Source organism: Numida meleagris, chromosome 9 (genome assembly GCF_002078875.1).
Source record: "Numida meleagris isolate 19003 breed g44 Domestic line chromosome 9, NumMel1.0, whole genome shotgun sequence".
In the NCBI taxonomy this organism is placed as follows: Eukaryota; Metazoa; Chordata; class Aves; order Galliformes; family Numididae; genus Numida; species Numida meleagris.
In genome coordinates this window covers 100,268-126,466 of record NC_034417.1, presented here as the reverse complement: position 1 = coordinate 126,466, position 26,199 = coordinate 100,268, and the positions used below count along the sequence as shown (strand labels likewise).

At 47.6% G+C, this 26,199-nt stretch overlaps 1 protein-coding gene across 3 annotated transcripts in view; it reads left to right on the top strand.

Moving 5' to 3' along the window:
• Window positions 1–26,199, top strand: part of ALPK3 (alpha kinase 3) — a 31,115-nt gene that overhangs the window by 3,311 nt on the left and 1,605 nt on the right. The window contains exons 2-13 of one of the 3 annotated variants that reach the window (XM_021407558.1): window positions 6,381–6,419; window positions 9,571–9,692; window positions 15,670–15,787; window positions 16,933–17,956; window positions 20,801–22,637; window positions 23,317–23,464; window positions 24,360–24,487; window positions 24,606–24,641; window positions 24,749–25,023; window positions 25,344–25,432; window positions 25,675–25,892; window positions 26,104–26,152. In XM_021407558.1, coding sequence (XP_021263233.1) covers window positions 6,381–6,419; window positions 9,571–9,692; window positions 15,670–15,787; window positions 16,933–17,956; window positions 20,801–22,637; window positions 23,317–23,464; window positions 24,360–24,487; window positions 24,606–24,641; window positions 24,749–25,023; window positions 25,344–25,432; window positions 25,675–25,892; window positions 26,104–26,152 — 4,083 coding nt within the window. The remainder of the gene's footprint in view (window positions 1–6,380; window positions 6,420–9,570; window positions 9,693–15,669; window positions 15,788–16,932; window positions 17,957–20,800; window positions 22,638–23,316; window positions 23,465–24,359; window positions 24,488–24,605; window positions 24,642–24,748; window positions 25,024–25,343; window positions 25,433–25,674; window positions 25,893–26,103; window positions 26,153–26,199) is intronic. The other 2 variants (XM_021407559.1, XM_021407561.1) reach the window with 2 other exon arrangements.

Below are 26,199 nucleotides of genomic sequence, written 5' to 3'. Positions count from 1 at the left end.
AGGGGTGTTGAAAATGGTTGTTGTAGCGATCAGAAGGACCAACATGTGGAAAAGGTGTTACAAAAGAGGTGGAAGGACTGTCACGATAGCAAGATGCTACAAAGGAAGGGAAGTAGATCGCTCACCTGTATCAGAAGATTCTGGGTTCACAGGGAAAAGCTTCCACCAAGGATCTCCAGAAAGAGATCCTTCCTCAGTGGCAGTCAGCTCTTCAGTGAGCCCTAAGAGAGGTGGAGCCAGGCTCCTTCCCTTCTGGTCACACAGGTGAATTGCCTTCACCTGTGCTCCTGGGACTGACTGGGTCTTTCCTCCAGGTGCTCAATCAGTGGTTCAGGCCGTGACTCAGCAGTTGCCATACAGCTGTATATCCATAAAAGCATAGAATATCCTAGAAAGGACCCACGAAGACTGTCAGTTCCACTTCCTGTCTCCACACAGCACCACCCAAACCCTATAGCTGAGAGCAGTGTTCCAAGACTCCCTGAGCACAGCAGCTTGGGGCAAAGCCTTTCCCTAGCCCCCGCCTGACCCTCCAGCTGCTCCTCATGTCTCCTGCCTTCTAGAGCCTTCACCATCCTTATAGCTCTCTTTTGGATGCTCTCTAATAGCTTTATGTCAATATACTGCAGTGCCCAAAAGCATACGCAGTGCTGGAGGTGAGGCCAAACCAGAGCAGAGCGGGACAATCCCTTCTCTTGACCTGATGCATCACAGGGTAATGAACATCATCCCTTTGTCAAACAGAGTATTTGGGATGTTTACTTTCTGTGCACTTGTGAACTGTTCTTTAGGAAGAGGCTTTCCCTTTCTGTAAGTACAAGCTGACTTTGGAGGATGTCTTATACCGAGAGATGCAATTTTTTGTAAAAATGAATGGCAGATGCTTCATCTGAGTTCGAGGCCAACTCTTCTGTTGTAAGTGATCAGTACCTCTTGTCTAATGCAGATGTCTGCTCCTGGGTCTTGTTAATGCATTGCCTCCTTGCTTAAATATCTTTCCACTGTCATAGCTTCGTCATATGCAGATATTTATAGAGCATAGTGAGATTGCCTCTGATCTTTTCTTGGATGGCTGTTTCTGGTTGTGGTGGCAGCTGAGCTCGTGAGAGTGCCTTGCCATGATTTTTCTGTGCATCTAGCTTTTCTGGCTAGGAACAGTTTGCAGTCTTGTATCCCTTGCTTTGCACTTCATATCAAGTGAAGGTGAAAAGGTCTGTTACTATAATAATGTGAGCTGAAAACCTCAGCACTTGGGTATCTGTAACTTCTTGTGGCACCTTGCTTCTGGCAGTAAACAGTGTAAATCCCCGATAAGAGACCAGCTGTGGCATCTGAGGGAATTCAGTGCATCTGTCTTGTCTGATGGATTTTGAAAGGAATCACATCCAGTGCTTACTCAGAAGACAAAGCCGAAGGCATTGAGTAGAGGTGTTGGTTTTTTTTTTTTTTTTCCCCTGTAGGTTTACCTATATGAGCAGTGGTGCACTGTTTGAGTAGGGCACCTTGTCAGTAATACACTATAAATAATAATCCCAAGCTGCATTTTTTTCAACCCTTTCTACAGCACCCAGTTGATATCTGCTGGAAAGTCAAGTAGAGGTGAACTAATAACCCTGGCTGGAAGATCAGGACATGGAGCTGGACAAACAGTGCCCTTCAAGATCAGTGTTAAAAAGCAAAGTATATCATGTTTCATTGTGCAATGGGGAATAGTGTGGTTTCCTTGATAACAGAGGCAGTTTCCAGGAGATAAAATGTGCTCCATTGTCGCCCTACCTTGTTTAGGGAAGGAAGCTCTTGGATGAATGAGGCTGTTATCTCCCACTGACTGTGCCTCACGTCCTATAGCATCAGCTGGTCCCAAAGTGAGCAGTTAGAAGAGCAGTTACAAAAAAGCTCTATTTTAAGGTTGTTTCCTTTCCAACCCATAGTCACAGAAATCTTCTACACACAAGGATTTACCTGAAGGATGTCAGCTTAGCTGGGTGTCTTGTTATCCAATACTTGTCCTGTTCTTTGTCCTTTCACATTCCTTGTTGTCTTTCGACTAGCAACTAGTTAATTTGGACAGCAAAGGCAGTTGTACTTTGGAGTTAGAGTACCAGATCTGAATCATCCTCTGAGTGTTACTGTGGTTGATGGAGGAACATGTAACATAGTTTATTGTTTTCCACCTTCTCTTGTGATGGCATCTAGCTCTGAATTGTTGCATGCAAGTCCGTGTTCACTTAAGCTCCGCGTTAATTACCTGCAGAACAATACCATAGTTCTTCAGCCTAGCAACAGTTTACTCTGTGACCTTGACAAGACTCAATATGTCTGTTTTCCAGTCAGTAAAATAACTATGTGTCTTGTGCAGCTCCATAGCACTCACAGCTACTTTATCACCAGATTGCTGATAATTACTGCTGCAGTACACAAAACACAAACTTTTTCCATGTGTGCATCAAGTGCTTGATAAGAAGCAGGACGCATGGCAGGAAAGAGGCCTCAAGCATTAGCACACATACATGAAGGCTTCATTGCTGGCTTTGAAAAAACTAAAATGGGTGGCTGCCGACAGCTAAGAAAATGCTCAGAGTGGCTTGTGTTTTTCTCAAGTAGTTCTGACCTTGGAGTCAAGGAAGTTCAGATGGAATCTTATACTTAGAAGCCTGCATGTGCAAAACAAGCCCAATAATAGCATGGGGCAGAGTGGCAGCAGGAGGGAGTGTCTGCACGGGACTGTTGGAGCAGTCCTTCTGTCCTGGGGATATTCTGCTCTCTTTTTCTTGGGTTCTTCTGAGGAGTTCTTGTGCGGTGCGGTTTCCATCACAGCATAATGTGGAGGTCTCAGACTTAGTGTCATTGATGCATTTCTCTGTTTACTTGCTGCTCTGGACAGCTGGTGCAGCTCAATTTTTATGCTGTGGAAAAGCACTGAAATATATTAATGACTGTTGCAGCTCAAGCAGATCAAGTCCATGCACATGGACATGTGAGGATGGAGCCAATGCAAAGCATATTTCATCTTCTAAGCTCCTGTCAACTTACATGTGGGGCTCTGAGCTGGAAGGAGAATGATTTCTCTATCTTGGAGTGAAGAAATAAAGGAGAATTTTGAGCAGTGACTGTGTGAAAGGGATTAGAAATGATGCAGGATTTAAAGTCTATGTTTTTAAAGCAATTAACTTCTCAGTCCTGGTGGGGTGATGTACCAGCCTAGGCCATCAGCTTGAGCGATATTAGTAGTGATTACAAAGTGAGTGGTGTTGACAGTTCTGCCTCCTGCCCTTGCAGCAAGACTGAAATTTGGCAAGTACATGAAAAATGGGGAAGGTTGTCTTCATTTCCAAAGGAAATTACAAGTAGTTGAAGGGCTGAAACCTTTAAGAAGATGAAAAATGTTGAAAGCATCTGATGAAATGGAATTTAAAGAAGAGCTTAGGCTGTTAGAAGCTGCATGGAAGAACGGCAGAAGGGTATAATTCTCATGGGCCTGTGCAACAGCGGTTAATAACCAAACCTGTATTTTCAGGGCTAGCTTTTAACAAGCTGTCCCTCACTTCATAGATGAGATATCTGCAGAGGATTTCCACCCACCAGGGTTGGACATGTGTGGAGGAGACCTCTCCAACCTAAGCCTGCAGGATCCCCTTTCTCCTGTACCTTTAGCCCTTGATTCACCTGCTTTAGATGTGTGAGGATAAACTAAGCTGCTGCCTACATCCGTCAGCCCGTGAGCTTGCTCAGAGGATACACATCCGCTGTAGATGCTGCATTTAATTAGCAGAATCCCATACTGTGTACACTAACAAGTCTCTGGAGAGCTGAGGATATGGACAGTCCAATCCCAAGGCATATCAGACTAGGCGTGCTGGGGCATCTGTCGTGCCTTGTGCAGGAGTTCCACATTTCCAAGTTAATAGGTTTGGTTTAGAGTCTGATGTAGTTATGCTGGTGCAGCTCTGTGTGGGTATGCTGTAAACTTAATTAAAATGAAGTGAAATGCCAGCTGCCTGCAGGCAGGGCTGTTGTAGCTGCAGCTTTCAGAATTTGATCTTACTCTCTCTGGGCTTAAATCTCTGGTCTGTTTAGAAAAATTTCCTTAGTTCCTTAGCATATTGAGGTTAAACTTTAGTTAACACATGTGCTTTATCCTTCTGACTTTTTTCTTTTGATAATACCAAGGCTCCTCAAGAGACCAGCAGTCCAGTGTTCAGCGTAATGTTTCAGGACATGCAGCGAATAAAGCCTGGGCTGTGTGCTCAGCGCTGGGAATTAAAAGTGCTGACTGCATTCACCGCTTGATCACATATGTGAGCACAAGGGATTGGGGCACAGGCACCCTTCATTCTGTCTCTAGTCTTTTGTGTGGTTAAGAGACAAGACCCCTCCCCGTTTGTCTCAGACAAATAAAGCATGTTTAGAATATTGTTCTGCCTATGCTCGCACTCTCCAGCAGGCATTTCAGGATCTTCCCTTCTGGCTCCTCAAGTAATGCCTATGTCCTTTATATTCCTAGAGGTCACAAGGAGACCGTTTCCCTTGTAGTGGGATGCAAAACTCACTTTTACTGTTTAAAAAGCTGGGAGGTGAGCCTTTGTAAGCCCATGAATTGGGGGCAGTGAGGGGCTGTGGTGTGGGATCACCTGGGGCTGGTGGGATGGTTGTGGATGGGAGGATGCTCGATCCCTCTGGCAGCGAGCGGCTCAAGTGGAATTGGAGCTCTCCTAAGCTGTCGGGATGTCTGGGAGCGATGAGGGTATGCTGGTCAGTAAAGAAGTTAATCCAGGGCCAAGTCTGGCTTGGGGCTCAAAGGGATATCTCAGATGCTGGGGTTCAACTGGAAAGCCAAAAGTGCAGTTCTTTGGACTTCTGCCGTGGGCCAACTCAGTGCTTTCAAAATGGATCGGGTAGCTGACTCAGCGTTTTTTGGCTGCTGCGTGATCCTTTTCCGTCTGGGTAGCTCCTGATCCGCTGCGCAAGCAGCAGTGTTGGCACTGGGAAGGGATCAAAATCGTGCAGCTGGGGGTGGAGAGAGTGGAGCTGCTGCCAAAAGGGCAAGTGCCACCCCATGTTTTTGGGGTTAGAGCTGCTCCTAAGTAGCTGCCTCAGACTTCTACCTAATCTGCCTTTGCAGAACTGCTTCTTTGTCTTATCTCCATGGGTGTTCTTCCACCACAGGTGGAAGTGCTGCAGGGCTGGCAGTAGCAGTTTTCAGAGACCCTCTATAGTCACTTCTAGGATGGGATTCTATGTCATGCTGACATCTGTGTGACTGGGACTTGCAGAGAGCCGGGATGAGGTCATTTGGGTAGAAGACATGAAGATTTGTGCCTTTCTTAGTTCTTCATTTCCTATAGCAGTATCATAAAGTACTAAAATTTGGTTGTTCAGCAATGGTCCTCAGGCTGAGAAGGTTTGATCCATCTGCAAGTACCAGTATTGGAATGCAACTTCTTACATCCCAAAGATCTTGCCTGTGCTGCAGTCACCTCTGAGGCTGTATGTTGAGGTTGTAGTGTACATAGCAATCCTACAGGGTCACACTGAGCTTGCATGCTGCTGGCTAGTGGTAGCTGCTTAGTTTGACTTGTGATTCCCATGTTGATGAGCTCAGGGCAGGCTGATGAACCCCTCCTGAGTGCTGAGGGTCCTACAGCCCCCAGGAGCTGCCACCACAAAACAACGTGGTGGATGTGGGTCCCTGAAGATGCTCTTCTGGGACTGCTGCTGGTAAGTAGCTAATCCAGGTGTCTCATGCAGGATTTGTATTTGATTTTTATTCCCTGAAATGGTTAATGTTACACTATGTTTCTGCAGAGAAAAGAAACTGTAGATTCCTGTAAATTCCAGTTATTTTAGATTATTTATTATTTTGGCCTAATCCTAGTGATTTGGATGGCAAAGTGGAAAGCAGCTTATAGTGACTGGAGTGTTTTCAGCTTCTCGGAAAAGCTGGTATCTCTGTCCTGAGAAAAACAGAGGTGACAAGCTGGGGCCACCTCCTTGCCAGCAGAGACGTGGGCATGCAGTGAGCTCTACTCTCAAGGACCATTTAACTGAGTAGCTCCCCAGTGGAGTTGCCTGCTTTGAGCACAACGCTGTGGACGGTGCATGGAAGGCTCAGGTGCTGCTTCTTGGAAACCTACTTGTATAAATCTCCTTACACTTATTCTCTGTGGTTAATGACTGTTTCATTTTTACAGCCTTTGACTTCAATTTACAATGTAGCTTGCTCATCCTGGCAGTCAGCCTGAGTAAGGCAGCTGTACCTTCTTTTAATAGGACCTATGACCTGTGCAAAACAACTCACATTAATATGTCTCTATAACAGTTTATTTCAGCTCCTTTTCATGCTTCTTTATCTAATGTTTTTTATGCTGTTTTTTGCTTAGCTTATCAAGCAGCAGATTCTCTCTCTCCAGTTTAGGAAGGTAAAACTACATTGCATTAAACTTCTCTGACCAAACACTTTGCTGAATCTGACTGCGTATGATTAATCTGTAATGTTTAGGTACTAATTAAAGAGAGCTCTGGGGTGATCTAACAAACTTATTCTGCATGGTTGCATTCCTAATTCTTGCCTGAGCTGCAGACAGCAAAGTGAATGTTCATTGTAATTCCTGCGTTAAGGTGCAAGAAATATTCACCTTTCATGGCCAAAGGATGGGTGTACAGTTTGTTCAGCTACTTCGTGATATTAAAGTGAGACTTCCATACAAAGACATTAAAAATTAGATGTACCTGCCCTGATGCTTTCAAAGAAGAAATTTTCTCCTTTCCCACCATGCTGTGCTTTACTGTGAGGATCCTCCTTCATTTGGACTTTGCCACAAAGTGCACTTGTATGGTTGGACCTTGCCTTTTGCAAAAGATCACATCTGGAAGTCAGTGGGCATTACTGGTTTGCTGCAGAAGTGCATAGAGGATTGATGGTGGAAGGAGAAGTCTCTCCAGAACACCTCAGTGACTGTGGGATTATTAACCAAAATGCAGGAAAAGCAAATTATGTTGAAGAAAAAAACAAATCACTTCTCAAATCCCCTTTTCCTGCAGACTGCTTTTGTATGGAAGTCCCTCTTTAATGTAAAAGGGCTACTGAATTGCTGGTGTCCTCTTCCTGGTCTGCAGGGCTTTTTCTACAACAAAGATAGACCTTCAGGAAGGCCCAGAGGAAGAGCGGCTGCCGCCTTGTATCAGATCTCTTGAATGCTTTGAATTACTGGTTTAGAAAGCAATTTGAATTGGACAAGTCTCATTGCAGCTGGAATGAGTCAGCTGAGGGCCCCACAGTGCTGCAGTCTCTAAAACCTGCCTGTGACTAATACAATGGTTTCTTTGAAAGATTAAAGTGACTTTCCAGGGCTTTCTGCCAAGTGTGCATTGAGCAAGTCTCGTCATATTCATCTGCTGTGCCTGTGGAGTCCCCAGCTTCTGGTGCTGCTGCTTTCCTAGAGCATTCAGTAGCCTTTGCAGTATTGCCCCTGACTCTGGGATTTGCACTGAAAGGACCAGACTCACTCCCTGTGCTGCAGTGATGTGGTGCTGGGATTAAACTTGGTCCTGAGTGTCACTATGTGTGTGCACATCACTTCTTTTTATTTTTGAAGATGCTGAACTTGTTGCTCTCTTGCTGGGTTTTGAAATGGTCACTGATGCTTGGGGAGTTGTGACTTCACTGTGTGGATCTGTAAGGCATTTACTGGTCTAGGGTTGGGGAACCTTAATGAAAAGTCTGTCAGAACCTCACCAGCAACTGCCTCAGTGTTGGATTTCTGCCCTGCTCTTTGGAAATGGTAGTTTTTTTCCTCCTGGGTTTGGTGTATGGAAAGGTTTATCCACTTTGGCAGCTATTGGTATCCACAGCCCTTTCCTGGCCATGTGGCTGGGGGAAGAGGTGCTTGCCAGGACCCGTCTCCTGGTGACCACTGATTTCCATAGAAAGGAGCCCAAGCCATGGCATCTTTTTACCTTTTGTCCCACACCTGTTTGGCTGTAGCTCATAACCCTTGTTCATTAGATAAGTTGAGTTTGCAACAGCCCCAGCTTCCATCCTTTTCCCTTCCTGAATGCCAAGTGCCTGGGAGCTGGGTGAGGCTCACGCTGCTCCCCCCCCAAACCTTTGTCACTGAGGGATTCATCTCCCCGTGTCTCTCATAAACTGATGCTGATGGGAAGCCGGAGTGAAAAATGTAGTACTGCAGCCTCCAGGTAAGTTTTTTGGATGAAACTAGCAGTTGCTGTGGCTGGAGCTCTTCTGGCACCTTCAGCCGTGTGTGCAGTTCTGTCCTTGCTGCAGTGCCTGACCTTGCTGGGTTCATGCTAAGTGTGGATTTTGGTATTTCCTGAACTAGAGTGCTTCCTCAGCAGGTAGAGCATGAGTAGCAACAGTGCCAGCATCCTGCCTGCGAGCTGGGGGCTGCTTGTGAGGCTGGCATCCTCCTCACAGCCCTCACCACGCGCTGAGAGCCCTTCTGCTCATAGTGATGCTGTGTCAGGAATGGTCTGGGGGTTTGTTCCACCTCTTGCATGTCTCTAGAAGCTGATCACTTGTTTAAGGAATGTGTCTTCCACTGCTGAAAATGTTTTAAGTAGAGCTGCTGGCTACCAGTTCCATTGCAATACTTGCTGTTTCTCCTGAGGTCCTGGCACTTGGGACCTTGGGATCCTCTCTCCCAGTGTAAACATGTAGTGTTTTAATTGCAGAGGAGAAAATGAAAGAAGAAGTTCTTCCCTTCCAAGAGCAGCAGAGCACTATCCAAATGAAGATTGAACTTGAGATTAAATCCTTTCCTTTTTTTTTTTTTTTTTTTTTAAGAAAGACCCAATCTTCTGGGGCCTGTCTTGGTGATGCTTCAACAGGGTTGGCAGTACTGTATGCTGATTTAGTGCTATCCTCAAATAATATTTAAGTGCCTGGAGAATCTAAGATCCATTTTTTATGAGATTCATAAATGACACTGGCTATTTGGATGGTCCTGGCTATTTGGAGGTTGCAGCCTGAACTTGGGGGTCAGTGCATGGACTCATGGAGTATGTACTGTGAGTGCCTACTTGCAGCAGCAAGAGGTGAAGCAGATGTCATGCAATTCCTCATAATAGAAAGGTGCAAGCCAGGCTCAGGGGCGATATGCTCATATTCAGTTCACACTTGGCCTGAAGCTGCGATGTGAAATCTTTGCAAAAAAAAATAGAATCCCAGTGAAGAGAATAACTAATAGTGCAGTATCGGGAGAGTGAAGATACCTTGTTAGTGTCCTGGTTTGAGCCTGCTGGCTGATCAAAGATGTGTTCAAATGTGATCTAGAACTAAAGTTATTCTTGACATTCATTACCCAAATAGCTGCATAGACAAAGGAGATGTTTCCCAAATGGCCCTTTAAATTGACAGAATCATCTTAGGAATGAAAAAACAGTCAAATACCATGACTCTTGACTTGACTTGTGAAAAACATGATGGGAGGGAAGGAGGGCACGTCTAACAAGAATGCAGCACAGACAGGCTTCTGAGATGAGATAGGAAGGGTACCCTTTGATTTCTTTCTAGCACTTTGATCTCTAAGAAATGCTTCTTGAATCTTCCAGGAGCACCTTCTGCGCAATCATTTCCCAGCTGACGGAGGAAACCCAGCCACTATTTGAAACCACTATCAAATCTCGTTCTGTGTCCGAGGACTCTGATGCTAAATTCACGTGCATAGTGACAGGTAACAGTGTCTTCAGTGAATAACCTGCTCCTGTCTCACTTGCTGGACTTGTGCTAGTTAAACTCTAGAGTAAACAATAACAAGACAACACATAACAAGTCCAATGTTGTCATACTGCCAAGTAAAGATTCAGCAATTGCATGACAATTTCAGCTTTAATTTGATGGGGAAATGAGGGGAAAAGAGATTGTAAAGAATCAAAGGCCTAACCAAACGTCTCAAGCAGAGCAGATTAAAGACCAGAAAGTGGAATATGCTGATTACTGCTTGGGCCAGTGATACTTTATTGTCCTAATCTATGCTTCTCTAATTCTGTATTCCACGGCTCAGAAATGTGGAGTTTTGAAGACTGTTATACTGGAGCCAACTTTAGCTCTCATTGTTGGCTATGAATTTGCATCAGTGATAAATGTGTATCTGTCAGTATCTGAAATAAAGACCAGTTTCTGCCCAGTGAGCTAAAATCTAACCCTGAGCAGGAAGGATTTAGGCCAAGGGATATAGAGGGAAATGGAGGAAGCTGAAAGATAGAGTTAGTGCTAAGGTATTGCGGCAAGGGGGCATGGCAAAGCATTGATGTAAAGGCAAGCAACTCCTTTGCTGGTAAGCTTTTGCCTCTTTAATATAAGGATGCTAAAACTGCTCTCCTTTTTTTTTTTTTTTTTTTTTCCATAGTAATTATCTGTTTAGAACACTGATCTTTCCTGGTATTGTGTAAGTTAGTTGTACTGACAGCTTACTCAGGAAGCTTTTTCAGTGCATCTCACTACCTGTGTAAAGAGGAGGGTAACTCCAATAAGCCTCATAGTCTCGAGTACCAAGACATTCCTAAGATTTAGGGAATCCGGTTTGCCATTATAAAGATGCTGTAAACAAGCAGTACACAAAGAACATACTGAACCCCTTTTCTGAAAGCCTCCTGCTTTGTATTCTTGGCTCTTCTCATATGATTCACTTGTTTTACAGGTCTGTCTTTCTGAACTTGCAGGGCTACAGCTGGTACATTGACTTCATTGATGCATAACATTAGCAGACGACTTCCTGCTTCTGTGGTAAAACTGGGCTGCTAGGGATGCCCCCAAGCCATGCCCTTCATTAAATAGGCTTTCCTGATTGAATTTATTAAAAGGAAAAGCTTTACATATTGTGCGGTGGCATGTAACTCATCATTTTGCAAGCCAAGAGTGTCTGAGGTCAAAAAAATGAGTGGTGCTTGGATGTTATGAGATCTTAAGTAACAGTAGATGCAGTTCTCTCCTCTTCACCTGGAAGTGTCACGGTGGTACAAGCCCAGAGTGTGACTGCTTTGTGTGGAGACATATAAAAGCACTGCTTTCCCTTTCAAAATTTCTTTTCAAGTGCCTAGTCCTGGCTTAAGTCTCCCTCAGATGTGCCTTGGGGTGGACAATTCCTTCAAATAGACCTCTTCTCTTCCAAAGTCAAATGATACCATCAGCTCTACATAGGAGGGCCAAGATACTTCCTTCAGCCATATGAAGGCCACATCCATGTCCTTTCCAGCATCCCTCCTGGAAAAACAAGAGAAACTCCTCGCTGTGCAGGAGACATGCTGCCAAGGAATGCCTATGCATCCTATCCTATATACATATCAAAGTATATCTAGAGACACATATGGTCTCTATCCAGTTTGTAGCTGTTCCTTGCTGTTTGTAGGCAGAAAGCTGCCTTCCAGCTTTGGATGACCTGCTGGTGCTGTCCAGCTTTGGATGACCTGCTGGTGCTGGGTAGCACAACCTGATATCTTACACCAAGTTGAAAATCTGATAGTGGTCACTATCAGATCAGTGGTCACTAATAAAGTGAAGGAAAATGTCAAATGAGCACCTTCAGCAGGTTATTTTATTGCAGTATTTTTACACTTAATAAGCTAGACTGAAGGATATCCTTATGCACTTAAATTAATAGGCTCCTCCCAAAATTAGGAATTTTCATAGAAAAGCCCATAAACAGCCCAGACCACCTATGCCACGTCATCACTCTGAATGCCTTGCGTGTGGTTCTGTGGCCTGCTGTAGGAGCTGAGGATTTCTTTGGGACGCGGGCATGAGGTGCAGAGAAAAGTACACTTGTTAAAGTCTAATCAGGTGTTCAGATATCTTCCCTTGTCCTGATGTTTATATTCAAATGGGAGATAGTGCAGGAAGAAGGGAAGTGGCAGTTGCATCCTGGGCCGGTGGCCTGTGTAGAACCAGCTCAATCCCACTGCTGTGGCTGGAGTCCAGGGACACTTTGGTTCGTAGCTGTACAGGAGGTGAAGGGCAGACTGTCAGTTAGTCCTGCTGTGACACTCAAGCCCCATATGCAGTTACATGACCTACAATGACATTTTCTTGCTGCTTCTTGACAGATAATGAGTTCCAGTGCAGCCCCTTATTTGTGAATACCAGAGACTCACTGGTCTTGTCCTAGGAAGGCAGGACAATGCAAGTATTTGAAGGGCCAACCTCCAAAATGTGCTAGGAGCAGCAGGAAGGAAAATAAGTCTGAGGCAGATTTCCTGATGCTCTTGAGTGGTTGCACAACCCCTGCTTTTCTTCTGTTTTCTGGTTCTTCAGCTTTGTTCTGCCCGCTGCTAGATTGCCTAGTACATTTTATTTGATTTTTTGGGGTCAAATTGTGCATCAGTGATGACATGTTTTCATTTTTAGACAAAACTAGTTCAGCCTTTATTCTTGAGAATTAGAGAGAATGGTGAGACTTGATTTTGTTGTGTGATTTCTAACAGAGGAGAGGAGCACACTCAGCTTCTTTGCACCAAGTTGTTTCCTTGGTGGGTCTGACTGGACTTCAAGACCTCAGGGATCTCATCCTTCAGAGTCTCTCCTATGAGGGGTTATAGGGCTCCTCTTTACAGAGAGCAGCCCTTACTGAAACTGCTGTAATGATTTTACAACTTTTCAGTCATTTCTGTATGTGTCAGCCCAGTGTTGGCTGGGGAGGGGAGATGCAGGCTGATGAGTCACAGGGGCTTGGATGACGGGACATGGGCCTATGATTGCTTTTCAGGGAGTGAGGCCAGCTCTGAGGGGTGGTGACTGTATCTAGCCACGACTATTATGCCAGTACCAGGAATTACCAGCTTACAGGCAGTTTTGTTCAGCACCATTTCAGCCCTCTTTAGGAAGGGACCAACAAGGATCATTGAGAGTGACTCCTGGCTCCACACGGGCTCACCGGAAATTCAAACAATATGAGAGAACGTTTGAATTGAGAGAGTGAATTGCTTGAATGGAGACTGTATGGGGAGACACAGAGACTGTGGGTTTGGGGATGGGGCACGTGATGACCAGGTAGGTAGAAGATGGCTATGCCTAGGTTTGGAGCAGCCAGGGAGAGGGGGAATGGGGAGTGAGTGTCACTTGCAGGCCGCTGGCATGCTGCTCTTGGTGAGTGTCTGGCCCTTCTTTCAGCATTACTGAATCCATGAGGCAGAAGGAATCAGATCTTACTGTGACTTTTCCTCCGAAAACTGCCTAAAGCCCCCAAACAGCTCATGTAGAGGAGAAATGGAAAACCAAAGAGATTATATGAAGATGTTTCCAAACTTTTCACCTTACCAAGTTTCAGAAGCTCAACTTCCCCCTTTTCTGCCCCTTAAATTCAAAGCCAAAATTGCTTTAAACACCTTATCTGGGTGATTTTGAACAGCCAATGCAAGAGCTGTTTTTGGATAAGTACACAAAAGCTTCTCAGGCTTCAGTAGCTTCAGGAAAAGGAGTGTTTGATCTAAACTTGGCAATTCCTCCATGAAAAACCTGGGCTTAGAAGGTCTTCTGCACTGTGCAGCGCTTGGCTGTCATGGTAGAGCAATGCTGCTGGAAGATGCACTTCCCAAAAGCTTTTGCTGATCCTGAAGATGCCTGGGGAATGTGGCAGGAGGCTGCCCTCCTCCCCAGGAATGCACATCTGTAAAAGTGGGGTGCTCACTGGTTAAATGCAGGAGACCAGCTGCCAGCAAGTCCCTCTCTGCACCAGCTTCAAGGGGGCTGCAGGAGGGACAGGCTTAGGAAAGGTGGGTGCTTGGTTTTATGAACCGCTGCTCTGTTCTGAAATGTGCTATTTGCAGCCACCACCACTTGTCTGATGGGGAGCAGGTATATAAATGCAACAAGCCAGAGAGATTTTTTAATAAGAAAAAAAGCCTTTTGTCAGGGCACTGAGCAGCTGTAGGAATTACAGCTCTTTCCAGCAGATGTCAGCTGGGCATTGGCATCAGATGCAGAGGCCATGGGGGGACATTGCAGGGTTTCTCAGAAATGGTATGCTTGCAGTTCCTAGAATGAAGTACTGTGATGGCTGTTCACAGAATATTAGGAAAATCTACCTGCCAGCTATCTGGACTAATAGCTGTCCAGCTGAAGGTCTTGTGTGCAGGCAGCCCTGAGGAAGGGTAGGACTGCTCTGGATGAAGTGTGAGCTGTACATAAAAACTGTTTTGTTCCTTGTCCCTGGAGCAGTAGAAAATCACTGCACGCTCATTTGGCCCAGGGTCCTGCTGTCAAGTGTAGGCAGTAGCTAATATCTATAGAAAATATGACCAGCAGGGTCAATCTGTGGTGATCCCCTTGCTGGAGTACTCTTTTATCTCCCTTTGGTTAGAGGAGAAGGTTCAATATGTGCTGCTTTAGCTCTTTCTGGTCAAAGGCATTACACATCAGCCAACACCAGGGCTAATTCCTGTTGATGAGTCTTCACGCCTGCTGTTTTTACTCCTTCTTTATGGAGACAGGTGTATGCTGGGCTCAGGCATTGCTGCAGGCTCCTGGCACTTTGGTCTGATGCAAGCAGGTGGTTCCTGGCGATTTTCGATTTAAAATTTTGATTGCCAGCCCTGGAATCTGTGGGCTAGCAATTGGAAAGTATCTTGGGTAGGCTGTTGGTGTCCTGTCCCTGCCCACTCTGTACATCATGGCCATTGGGGCTGGGCGTTTTGGGTGTTCCTGCATAGCCTGGGTCCTTGCCAGTGCTGTTTGTGGGAGCAGATTGATGTGCTGACCACATTTGGGGGTGCTGGTGGAGGTCAGCAGCGTGCTGGCCTCCTTTGCAACAGTAGCACAGGGCTGTTGGCAGGGGATAAGCTTTAGATACCCACCCTGGGGCTTTGAGCAACTGCTGAATGCACTTACTTAAGTTGGAGCATGACATGATCACTGAAACTTTTATCCCATGCCCTTAGGGTCAGCTGGGCTGTGCCAAGAGCCATTTGTGAAGCAGAGAGATGAATGGCGATGGCTTGCTTAGGCAGTTTTCCCCTGAAAAATGGGCTGCTCTTATTCAGAGCTAGAACTGCTGCGGGTGCAAAATGAGGGCTCTGATCCCTGTATGCCCTCTTGCTGATCCACCACCACTAAGTGTGGCGGACAGTGTGTGGCCATGTGCCCAGCTCACTGGCCAGCCAGTCACACACGTCATGATGTCATTCTACTGAAAAGGCAGGTGACATCTGTTGTCAAGTGACATTTGTAGGACACCAAGCTGGCTGTGATGCAATCAAGGTCTCTTCTGTTCAGTGGAAACTTTGGGATCAGTTTACAGGCTGTGACAGTTAGCAAAATGTTGTGAGCTCCATGGAGGGATGAATGCCTGTTTTCTAACCTAAGCCTTAATCTCAGCAAAACATGCCTCTTCATGTAAAAGTAGCAGTGTGCTCACCTTCTACTCCCAGCCAGTGTTACAGGAGATGGCCATGTGATTCACTCTCCTCTGTTCAGGAATGAAGTGCTGGGATTTTTTTCTCAAAAATAGCTCTCTTCCTAGGAGCAATAAAAGCTTTGGATAAGCCCCTCTGGTTTCCACTCACAACACTTACTCTGCTGTATGATTTAAAGAATGCGGTGAGCCCAGAATAACAGGTATCCTGTTCTGCCAGAGCATTTTGTTTTGCTGCTGATTCCTTGACCCTTGCTGGGCTCCTTGGTCCAGCATTCCTCATGCTGATGTCCATCCTTCTCCCCAGGTTACCCGCAGCCGGAGGTGACGTGGTATAAGGATAATGAAGAGATGGACCGCTACTGCGGCTTACCCAAGTACCAGATTTTCCATCATGGAAATCGCCACACGCTGCAGCTGTACAAGTGAGTAAGGAAGCTGGAGAGTAGTTGGATTTGCTGGTGGGAGTGCATTTTCATTACTTGGCGAAGCTGGCTGTCAGTAGTGATCTCCCCAGTGCCAGTGCTCCCCGTTGCAGTGTTCCTTACTGTCTCTTCCCTGTCAGCTTTATGCTCCAGATCACATGAGGATGAGACTTGCACACAGGAATGGCAGCCATGCTGGAGGCAAGAGGAAGGTCCGGAGAAATTCCTCTCCGTGGAGCCTTCCAATGCTGTAACAGCGTGTGCTGTCACAATCAGAGTCACGAGCAGAATGATAAGACTGACCAAAAGTGAGTGAAGGGAAAGCACTGGCTGCATTCGGGTTGATGGTTCAGGAATCAGGCAGGATGAGGACAGAAGCAGTCCACAGGAATGTCCTGAGCAAGGGTAAAAGAGGGGATAGGGCTGCCACCCTTCCTCTTTCATAGCTTCCACTGTAAGGTTAGGGAAGGGAAAGGATGCCCAGACTGCCAGCTTCCTTTGTCTTTAAATGAAGGCTGTGTTTCTGGAGAGCCAGGCACACCATGTCCCCAGTGAGCAGAGACCTGCTGCATCTCGAGTTTTGGATTTGGGATGTCAGACGGACACCAGTATTGCTCACAGTCCTGTGATCCTTGTGATTCCTGTGAGGACTTTTCTGCTGCTCCAGGTTTCCATGAGGGACTGACTCAGCTCTTGCAGGGAGCTCCATAGGCTAGGAGTCCAGGGGTGAAGGGAGAGATGGCGTCCATGTGCGTTGTGCCTGTGAAGCAAGGTGGGAAAGCTTTGGTAAGGCAGTAGTGTGGAGAAAGAACAGGAATGTAAGAAGCAAAGTTAGGCTATGACAGGCTGAGAGGAGAAGATACTGTGGAGGAATGTGGTTGAGAACAGTGAGAAAGCCTGGTGCTGGCTGTTGCTCCTTCATAATGACGCTGTTACTGGAGTTACAGCCCAGAGGGAACTAGGCACTGATTTACATGTGCATTGCCTATCTCATAGTGCAAGGAGCAGGCAGAGCCAAGGGATGGAGGACGGCATCTTCTTCTTCTGGCCCCTTAGAGCAAGGAGTGGGAAAGGGCACGTGTGTGTAGAGAGCTACAGGGCTTGGGAAGGATGGGCAGATCTCATGCAGAGCTTTTGGTTTCCAGGTGCCAAGAGGAAGATGCAGGCATTTACCAGGCTTCTGCTAGGAATACCAAAGGCATCGTGTCCTGCTCTGGCGTGCTGGAAGTGGGAACCATGACGGAGTTCAAAATTCATCAGAAATGGTTTGCCAAAATTAAGAGAAAAGCTGAAGAAAAACTGCGAGAGATAGAACAGAGCAAGAAACGAGGAAAAGAGAATGTGGAGGTGGAGAGTTTGCAGGGCATGAGCCCGGATCGGCTCCAGAGAAAGCGGAGGCTGGCCAGGGATCTGAATCTCCGGTCAGGAGCCTCTCTGTGGGAGAAAGAGGATGCAGCAAAAGTGCATGTCAGTGATTCTCAATCCAGATTACGAGAGGATGTGGCTGACTCAAAGGAACAGTCAGTAAACGCAATGACGGGCTTACCAAGCAAACTGATAACACCTTTGAAAGCAGAGGTGACCACCAATGGAGACGCCTCTTTAGAAAGCGTAGAAGAGAATGGGAATGGCTTTCTTGCCTACATCTATGAGACAGTGGAGGATCTAGTGTCTAAGCCATTGGCCAAAGACTCTGCAGCTAAAAAGAAAAAGAAAGTGGAGGATGCTCCAGCAGCAAAGCAAGAAGTTTTAAAGCGAGAAGAAAGTGGGCGAGACAGGGTGAAGCCCTCAGCAAATCCAAGGTTTGCCCCTCCCGTCCCCTTACGCAGGAGCGCGCATCTGAGGGTGGCAAGCGATCAAGAAGTGGAAAATATTCCAAAGACGAAAGAGCCTGTGAAAGCTGTGAATCGGGACACTAAAGTTAATGGTGACATGCACTTCTCTTTGAAAGAATTGTATTTCGATAATCAAGTGAAAGAGACTGCGGGGAAAGGTGAGGTGGGAACTAAGGAAGAGGCTGTGAGCGAGGCTGCCCCACGGCCTGTGGGTGTCAGCAGGGAGATGGAGGATGCTTCATCGTCCTCAGATGCAGCACCTGCGCCGTCTGAGGGACAGAAAGACCAACGCACAGCACAGAAGTTGGAGGGGCACAAAGTCATTGGTCCAGAGGTAAATAGAACAGATTGCAGCCAACATGGCTACATTGCATCGCTGCATGTTCCCCAAGGAAGCTGCTGCTGTGCCTTTGCAGGTCTCCTCCAGCAAAAGCACCCAGAAAACAGCCTGCCTGGGTTTGGTGTGCCCAAAAAGCTGAGCTTCCATCTCCGAATAAATGTCAGATGAGGTGGTGAGGAGAGATGTACGTCAGGCCATGCGGCTGGACAGCTGGGCTGCGAGCGGCCTGGGGCGTGCTGCGAGCCCTCCGGTTTAATCGGCAGGCTGACCTCATGCAGAATGTTTCCAAATCAGTTCAGCAGGGAGCAGTGAATGGTTATTTGTAGCTGGGGGTGGATGCCTTGTGTATACACGAGACTGATGACATCTGTTCAGTTTAGCAATTGAGCCTGAGCTTCAGCTGGCTTTAATGAGCCCCCCATGCAAATGAGCGCAGTGTGCCAGGTATGCCACGTGCTGGGCAGGGCATTGAATTCTGTTTACAGTGCAACATGTATACAGTAGACACGGGCTATTTTTTGGTTCTCCCCTGTTGGAAAAACTCTTGCAAGTCTCTTTGCAGTGGCAATGCAGAGCCAGAGCGCTGCACCTGCTCCTGACCCTCACTGCATCTTTTAGTCAACTTCTATTTTTGCCACTCAACCTGAAGCATTTTTCCATGAAAATATTAAACTGGAAGCTACCACTCTTTTTTTTTTTTTTCCCCCTTTAATGACACCTTCTGAGGCAAAAGGTTCTCTGAGTCCAGTCTGCAGCTGCCATCAGGATCTGGCATTTGAGTAGGGGTAGGTGTACACTGTCAATATCAGAGGAAGCACATGTGGATTTGGAAATAGCCATGATATGGAAAGTGGGACTGCTGGCTGCCTCAGGGTAGGAGTTTCCTTTCTTCCTCTTCTAGGTTGCTTTATGCATAGCTAGGAGCACCCTTCACTGGTAAGAAACCTGCCATATTACACAGTCTGGAACCTGGGCTCAAAGCAGCATAGCCCACGGAGCCCATTGTGACACGGAGCCCTATTTGACATAGCCCATGTCAAATCAACAGCACATACAGCAGCATAAATTATCGCTGTGATGCACACCCGTACAAAAGCCACTCTTTTTCTCTCTGCTCTATGTTATTCTGCCCCTTGCTCTGAAGCAGGGTGGAATTTGTTGGTGTGTGGCATCCCTGAGCTTTTGACATACATCAAGGTATTTTCCTTTTCAAAAATCTGCTCACAGAGGGAAACCTGTAACTTGTCAGCCAGTGTGCTTTTTGAGTAGACAAAAGGGAATGCTTTTGATTTGAATTTGAATGCTTCAGCTAGCTGGTGGTGAAGGGGAAGTACTCAGGCTTTTGTGTGACCAAAAAAGCCGTTTAAAAACCATTTGAAGCTGACTCCAAGTGTGTTATTTATACTCCCCAGGACAACGATTATTTTTTTTTCCTCTAATCTTTCCTGTAAACCTAAGACAGGGTCTTAGCTCCGTTTTTTTTTTTCCTGTTCTTGTGACATAGCTGGGCCTTGTGGTTAGGACTTCTCTTTGGGTTGGATTTATCTGTTGCAGAAGGACTTTGCAAAATGCCAGCCGGTAGCCGGGCTCTGAAACTGCACACGCACAAGGGTAGCAGTAAAAGTAGATTTGAATGAAGATCCTTGCAGTAGTTGTTGCATAATTTTGAAAATGATGTTTTTATTGTATTTCTTTTATGTGCCTTCAGTGTGGGTGTGTTATCAACATTTGTTTTTCCTCTAAGTTTAAAACGCGGCACCGTAACAGCCTCTGTGAAGAAAATTAACTCCATCCCAGATGAAACTGGGACAGGCTGTGTCACTGTTGCTTTAGGAAAGGTGCTTTTAAAAAAGGCTCTGCTGAATAAGCTTTCGTTCTTGCACCCCAAAACCCCAACTCCTCTTCAGCCAAAGAGATGTTCCTGTTGGCCAGCAGCATGGCACAGACCTCACTCCCCGTGCCCCTCTGTGAACCAGTAGAGACCTTCAGGAAAAAAAATTGAGCAGCAGGTCCTCTGGGATCTCCTACCTGTAGCCCCTCTTGTTTAGGGGAAAGGGAGACTGTGCATGACCTGTTCCTATATGCATATCCTGATGTTGCTTGCTGAGCATTGGTCAGGTACAGCATGTATCAGTGTTACTGGCTCCCGTGAGCTTTATCCTACAAAAATAGACGGTGCCCCTTGTCCGGAAGATTTCAGCAGTTTTCCTCAGGATAAAGCTCAGCCGTTGCAGTGGGCAGCTTGCTGAAACGTCTGCTGCTGTGCAGGTGCGGTTGGAAACATTTGAGCTTCCTGAATGTCAAAGAAACAGAATGGTTGAATGGCACAGATAACATCAGAGTGTACAATTTCACTGTAAATCATTTGGGCAGCCTCATCCAGATACTGTGCGACATGCCAGTTGCCCCATCTCAGAGTAGATATAGTGTGGGAAGGGTACTGACTCTTAAAAAGCAGCATGATGAGTTTCACACAAGGTCTCAGCAGTGGCTCGTGAAAATAGTAAAGTTTTGCTCCTTGGAAAGTGACCGTGTTGGAGGAGGTTATATTTAAAGCCACTGAATGTCCTGCCTCTTGGCTGTGTGCAAGGAAGGCACTGAAAGGCAGCAGAGTTAGAGGATGAAATGGAAAGGAAAACCGTTTTGTGCAGTGTGACAGGGTGCTGTGGGATGATGGCGAAGCCACGAGGCCCTGGATGAGTGAGTATCAGCGATACCAGGTTCGAATGGCGAAGACTGATGATTCAGGCAGAAGCTAGGCAGTGATGGACTGTAAGCACCACTAAACAGATGCAGGTGGTAAAATAATATTCACTTCCTGTTTTCTTTTTTTACTAGGATGCAGCAACAGCAGGACCGTCTGCAAGTGACCTAAAACATCCAGTGTCTGGCCCAACGATAGACAGCAGTCAGCAAGCCAACAAGCTAGAGGAGCTCAGGAAAGAGACATCTGTCTCCCAGGAGACAAGGGGAACTGGGAAAAGAACAAACCCCAGGCTGAGGCTTCAGGAGCCACCGAAGCCACCAGCTCCTTCTGCAGACCACACTCAGACCAGCAGGGAGCAGCCTGTCCCTAGGGCGCAGGCAGAAGGACAGCGCCATGCTCTTGAGGGCAGAGAGATCCAGCAAGGACTGTCAAATCAAGAGGTCAAGAGCCAAGGTACTAAAGAGCCATTGCCAAAGAAATTGAGCCCTCCGGAGCCTGGAGAAGATACTCCACCTGAGAAAAGCATACATCAGACAGCAGTAAAGGATGAGAAGAACAAAGAGGAAGGTGTAGAGCCATCTGGGAGCAAGCCCTGTGCAGAGGCAGGAGGGAGCAGTGTAGCAGAGTTGTCTCCTGGGGTGGTAGGGATGCCTCTGGGGCTTCAGGAGATTGAAACATCAGTTCCTGCTTCAGTTTGTGTAGCTAAGGAAAAGCCTATCCCCACTCCTGCAGTGGGTACATTGGTGGTGCAGGAGGCACCACCTGCAGCTTGCAGCAGCCAAGGGATGGAGACTACAGCAGGGGAGGTTCCATCTGGGATCCAGCTGCTGTCTCCTGCGAGCAAAGACATGGAAACCAAAAAGATAAATGGAGCTGCCCCGCTGGAGATGTTTCCAACCAGCGCTTCAGGGGAGGCAGGTGCCAAACCGGAGTCTGTGGTACCTCAGAGGAAGGAAGGAGGAATGCAGATGGCTACAACTCCAAGCCAGCAGCCAGCAGCATCTTTGGGTATTTTTGAAAGAGGTGCTGAGATTCAGCCACAAGCACCACGGGTCCTACCTAGCCCCGAGAGACCTCAAGAGATGACTTTGGAGGAGAAAATGCAGCACAAAACCCTTGTTTCCTCCTTGAAGAACTATCTACTGCTGCTTTTACAGTTGTCAGATAGCAGTAAGGATGCCACGAGAGAAGATGTTGAGCCCAGGGGTGAGGAGCAGCCTGCGGCAGAGGAAGCCCCGCTCCCAGCAATAGGCATCGCAGGCCTGAGCCCCCGCACCTCAAGGAGGGTTTTGGAAAAGGTACAAAATAATCAGCTCTTCCAGACAGCAGAGAACTTGCCTCTGACCCCCAGGACATCCAGGCGTATCACAGGCATGATTAACGAGGAATTCATTACCAGCAAGGAGATGCTAGCTTGCAGGCCTGTGCCACCAAAGAGACGCACCAAGATGGCCCCTGAGGCAGAGGGGCCACCTCAGCTCTCTGTGCCTTCCATCGTGGTGGGCAGTGTGGTGGCTGCAGGAACGGGGCAGCCTCCTCATAGTGTACCCAATTTGCCTCCTGTGATCTCTGAGAAAGAGAGCCCTGCTGACCCTCTGGCAGTGCTCCCTTGTGCCACGCCAGAGGAACTTGCTTCTGGGGCTCGACGCAAAATATACCTGCCAAAAACCAAGCAAGTTGAGGAGGAAGAGGAGATAAGCCCAGAGAGCCAGGGGCATACAAGAAGCCCTACTGTTTCACCACGGCAATCCAGAAAGAGTGCAGCCTTGTTGCAGACACCTGCCCTGGCTCCATCCCCTCCTACAGAGAAGCGCTCGCCAACCCTGTCAAAGAAGATGGCCACACTTGAGGTTCCTAAGTTGTATGAGGAGCCCACAGGTGACAGCAGCAGTGACCATGAAGTCCCTGAAGATGCTAAGCCAGCAGAGCAGCCAGCAGAGTCCAAGAAAGCAAGTAACCCATTCAAAGGTAAGGAAAGATGTAAATCCCATGATGCTGACAAAAAGTCCCTGATCCCTGGCCAGTAATAGCCAGTTGGGGTCATATGAGTTTTGTAAATTCGCAAGGTTTTCAGCATCACCCTTTAGCAACATGAAAACCAAAAGCCCATCCCAAGTATGTGCTTGTGTATGTGTAAATTGAGCCAGATGCTCATCTGTCCAAGTGCAGGAGGTGCACAAACACATCCCTTGTAACAAAACCACTAGGCTTCACATGGCTAATTTGAGCCGTGGTGACTGACTTAGAAGGGACTTCATCCTGGTGTTGAGGTGCTTACTGGAGCCAGTCACACAGAAATCAGCACTCATGCAAAAGTAAACATCATCTTGCTAAACCCCTACTTCAGTAGATTTACATTTCCTCCTATGTTGGCCTAGTGTTGTTCTGCATTGCTTCTGGCTGAGCCCCACTAAGCAGTGCAGTGCTGTGCCATTGAGAAAGTTTGTACCACTTACATCCCATCATATTTAGAGTTCTGAGACCTTCCCTGGGAAGTTGGTTTTGTACCAGATGACATTGTGCTGATGTACTCATGATACTGAACCCCAAAGTCCTAAGCAGCAGCACTGGGGAAGGCTGGCCTGTCCCCTGAGCTGCAGCCAGCATCATGTCTCTCACCATCGACCTCTTTACACCCTGTCCTTAGTTCCACAGGTGATTCGTAAGATCAGGGCTGAACAATTTTCCGATGCATCAGGAAACCTGAAACTTTGGTGCCAGTTCTTCAATATTTTGAGCGATTCTAAGCTGATGTGGTACAAGGATGAGATCCCAGTAGCAGAAGCACAAAGGAGGTAATCTTCCAGCTCCGCTTTGTTGTAGTTCTTGTACGTAGCCCTAAGTTTGTACTCTGGCTCTTGTGTTTACTGAGGATAAGGTGCCCCTTCTCTTACGGCTGCATGGGAAGCTCATTGCACAACATGATCTGCTGTGAACTGTATTTTCTCAGTGCCCAGAGAGGGAGGATTGCCCACGCAGGGAACTGCTGCCCCACCAATGCTTCGTCTGGAGTCTGGCTCAAGGGCTGATGCTTTGACTAGCAGAGACCTGGGTAGGGCAGGAGTCGATCTGAAACTTGGGTAGGTGCTATGCCCATCTCAGAGCTTGAGAGCTGGGAGCAAACCACAGAACTGGGACTCTAGTTACTTCCTTGCAACCCAAATGGCAAAAAAAATCAGCTCTGACTGCCATCTCTGCCACCTTGACTAGAGGAACCACCAGCCCAGAGCTGCAGTCTGGAGAAGTCTGGCATTCTGCTCATGCAGAGCTTGTGCTTTACTGGTTCCTTGGAGAGAGAGTAGTGTCTGCCCTCACTCCTGAATGCCTGAAAATATGGCAGGAAACAGGACACCTCTGTGACTCTGGCTTCCAGCTGTCCCATCCAAACAAGGGTTTATTAGTGCAGCTACAACCCTGACCCAGCTGCGCTCAGAGACAAGTACCTTTATCAACATGTAGCCCAACCCCAGCTTGAGTCTGCAGGGCTGGAGATTTTGCACCTCTAAGAGTGTGAACGGCAGAGCAAGTCTCTTTCTGCTGCGAGGTGCCAGGAGAGCAGCTGGGGGTGCTTCTGCCTTCCTGCATGTCCATGGGCTGGCTTCATTTTCATGCCAGCACTCCAAAAGGCCCAGGGCCCCAGGAGCCTCTGCACATTGCACAGGGCTGACCCCATACTCTGATTTCTTCCAGTGCTGGTGATGAGGGCCAGGCAGCCTTGGCCATTGTGCAGGCATCCCAGAAGGACTGTGGGGTCTACCGGTGTGTAATCAGCAACGAGTATGGCACAGACTCCACCGATTTTCTGCTCAGCCCAGAAGGTGAGGTGCCCTCAGCAACCTGGTGGCTCTTACAGCTGCACGATTTTGCAATGGGCCCTGAGGCTGGGTGACTTTCTGGCAGAACTCTGACTCTTCTCCTGCTTTGTGTCTCCTCCAGTGTTGTCAGGATTTATCTTACGGGAGGAGATCGAAGGTAAGGGTGACGTGCTGATGAGTTGCTGCCCTGGCCACCCGGCCTTGCTGTGGGATGGGTAGGATGTGCCTTTGTTGTCCCTCCTCACCAGCTCTTCCTTCCACCAGTTGGAGAGGAGATCGAGATGACGCCCATGGTGTTTGCAAAGGGCTTGGCTGATGCAGGCTACTGGGGAGATAAGTTCTTCGGGCGTGTGGTGAGCGAGGACATGGAATTGGGTGCTGGCTTCCTGCGCAAAGCCTGCCGTGCCAGAGCCATCTATGGCCTGGAGCCTGTCTTTGAGTCTGGCTGCACCTGCATCATCAAAGTGCACAATTTCATAGTCTTTGGGACCAAGAACGAGAACAGCCTCATCGAGAAGAACTATGATATCACCATCCAGGTGGGTACTGTGGGCTGGAGCCATTGTGGGTCTCCCCCAGTTTTCTCCATCTCATAGTACCCAGCTTTCTTAATTTCTTTCCACTTTTTGAATGCTCTTATTGGGTCAAGCCATGTCCCTGGCAATATCTGTGTTCTTCAGCCCTTCTCTCTGAGCAATGCAAAGCTGCTCAGATCTTTCGCTTGTCCTTTGACTGATGGGACAGGGGAACAGCTGGCAGTGATCCCTAGGGATGCTTTCTCAAGTGGGGGGTCTCACAGCTTTGGTGTGGGCTTGTTGACAGCGGAACAGGGCCTTGACTCTCCTGCTTGAATCTCCAGGAATGTAAAATCCAAAACTCCAGTCGTGAGTACTGCAAGATCTTTGCTGCCGAGGCCCGAGCCGTCCCTGGTTTTGGAGCAGTGCCCGAGTAAGTAGGGCGCTGCAGCTCTGCTGGCTTTACAGTAGAGCAGAGCATCTTGGGAGATGGTGGGAGGGTCCCCTGTGGGGTGCTGGGGACATCCCAAAGGGCAGCACCTTGTTCTTCCACTCTCATGGAGGAGGGATATGGGGAGGAAGGCGAAAAATAGAGTTCAGACCAAGGCGCAGATCTCTGCTGAGGTGGAAAAGCTCAACAGCTGGTGCTAACCCCAGCTGTGTGCTGCCACACAGGATAGTTCCTCTGTACCTGATTTACCGACCGGCCAACAACATCCCTTACGCCACGATGGAGGAGGACCTGGGTGGGCCCTGTGAGCAGTACTGTGTCACTGAGAGAGATGGCAGCTTGGTGGCTCGAGGCACCTCGGAGATTGTGCTCAAATGCTGCACCTTCCAGCATTGGGTCTACCAGTGGACGAACGGAAACATCCTTGTGACTGACATGGAAGGTAAAGGGATATTCCAATGATTCTATAATTCCCACCTGATACCCGTGGCTCTTCACTGCTCTTGCAAAAGGAGGACAAATAGCCCCAGCCTTGACCTCCTGCCTGTTTCCCCATGTGCCTTGGAGCCCTGCTCCAAGAGTGGTGATCAGCCCGTGGCTGTGATGCCCATCCTTGCTTGGGCAGGAACTGGTTGTCCTCCCTTTCTTTGCAGGAGTGGGCTGGAAGATGACCAATGTGCGAATAGCTACCAACCTCAAAGGGTGAGTAACGCTCCAACTGCCAGTGTGGGTTGTCCCCACGCTGACCT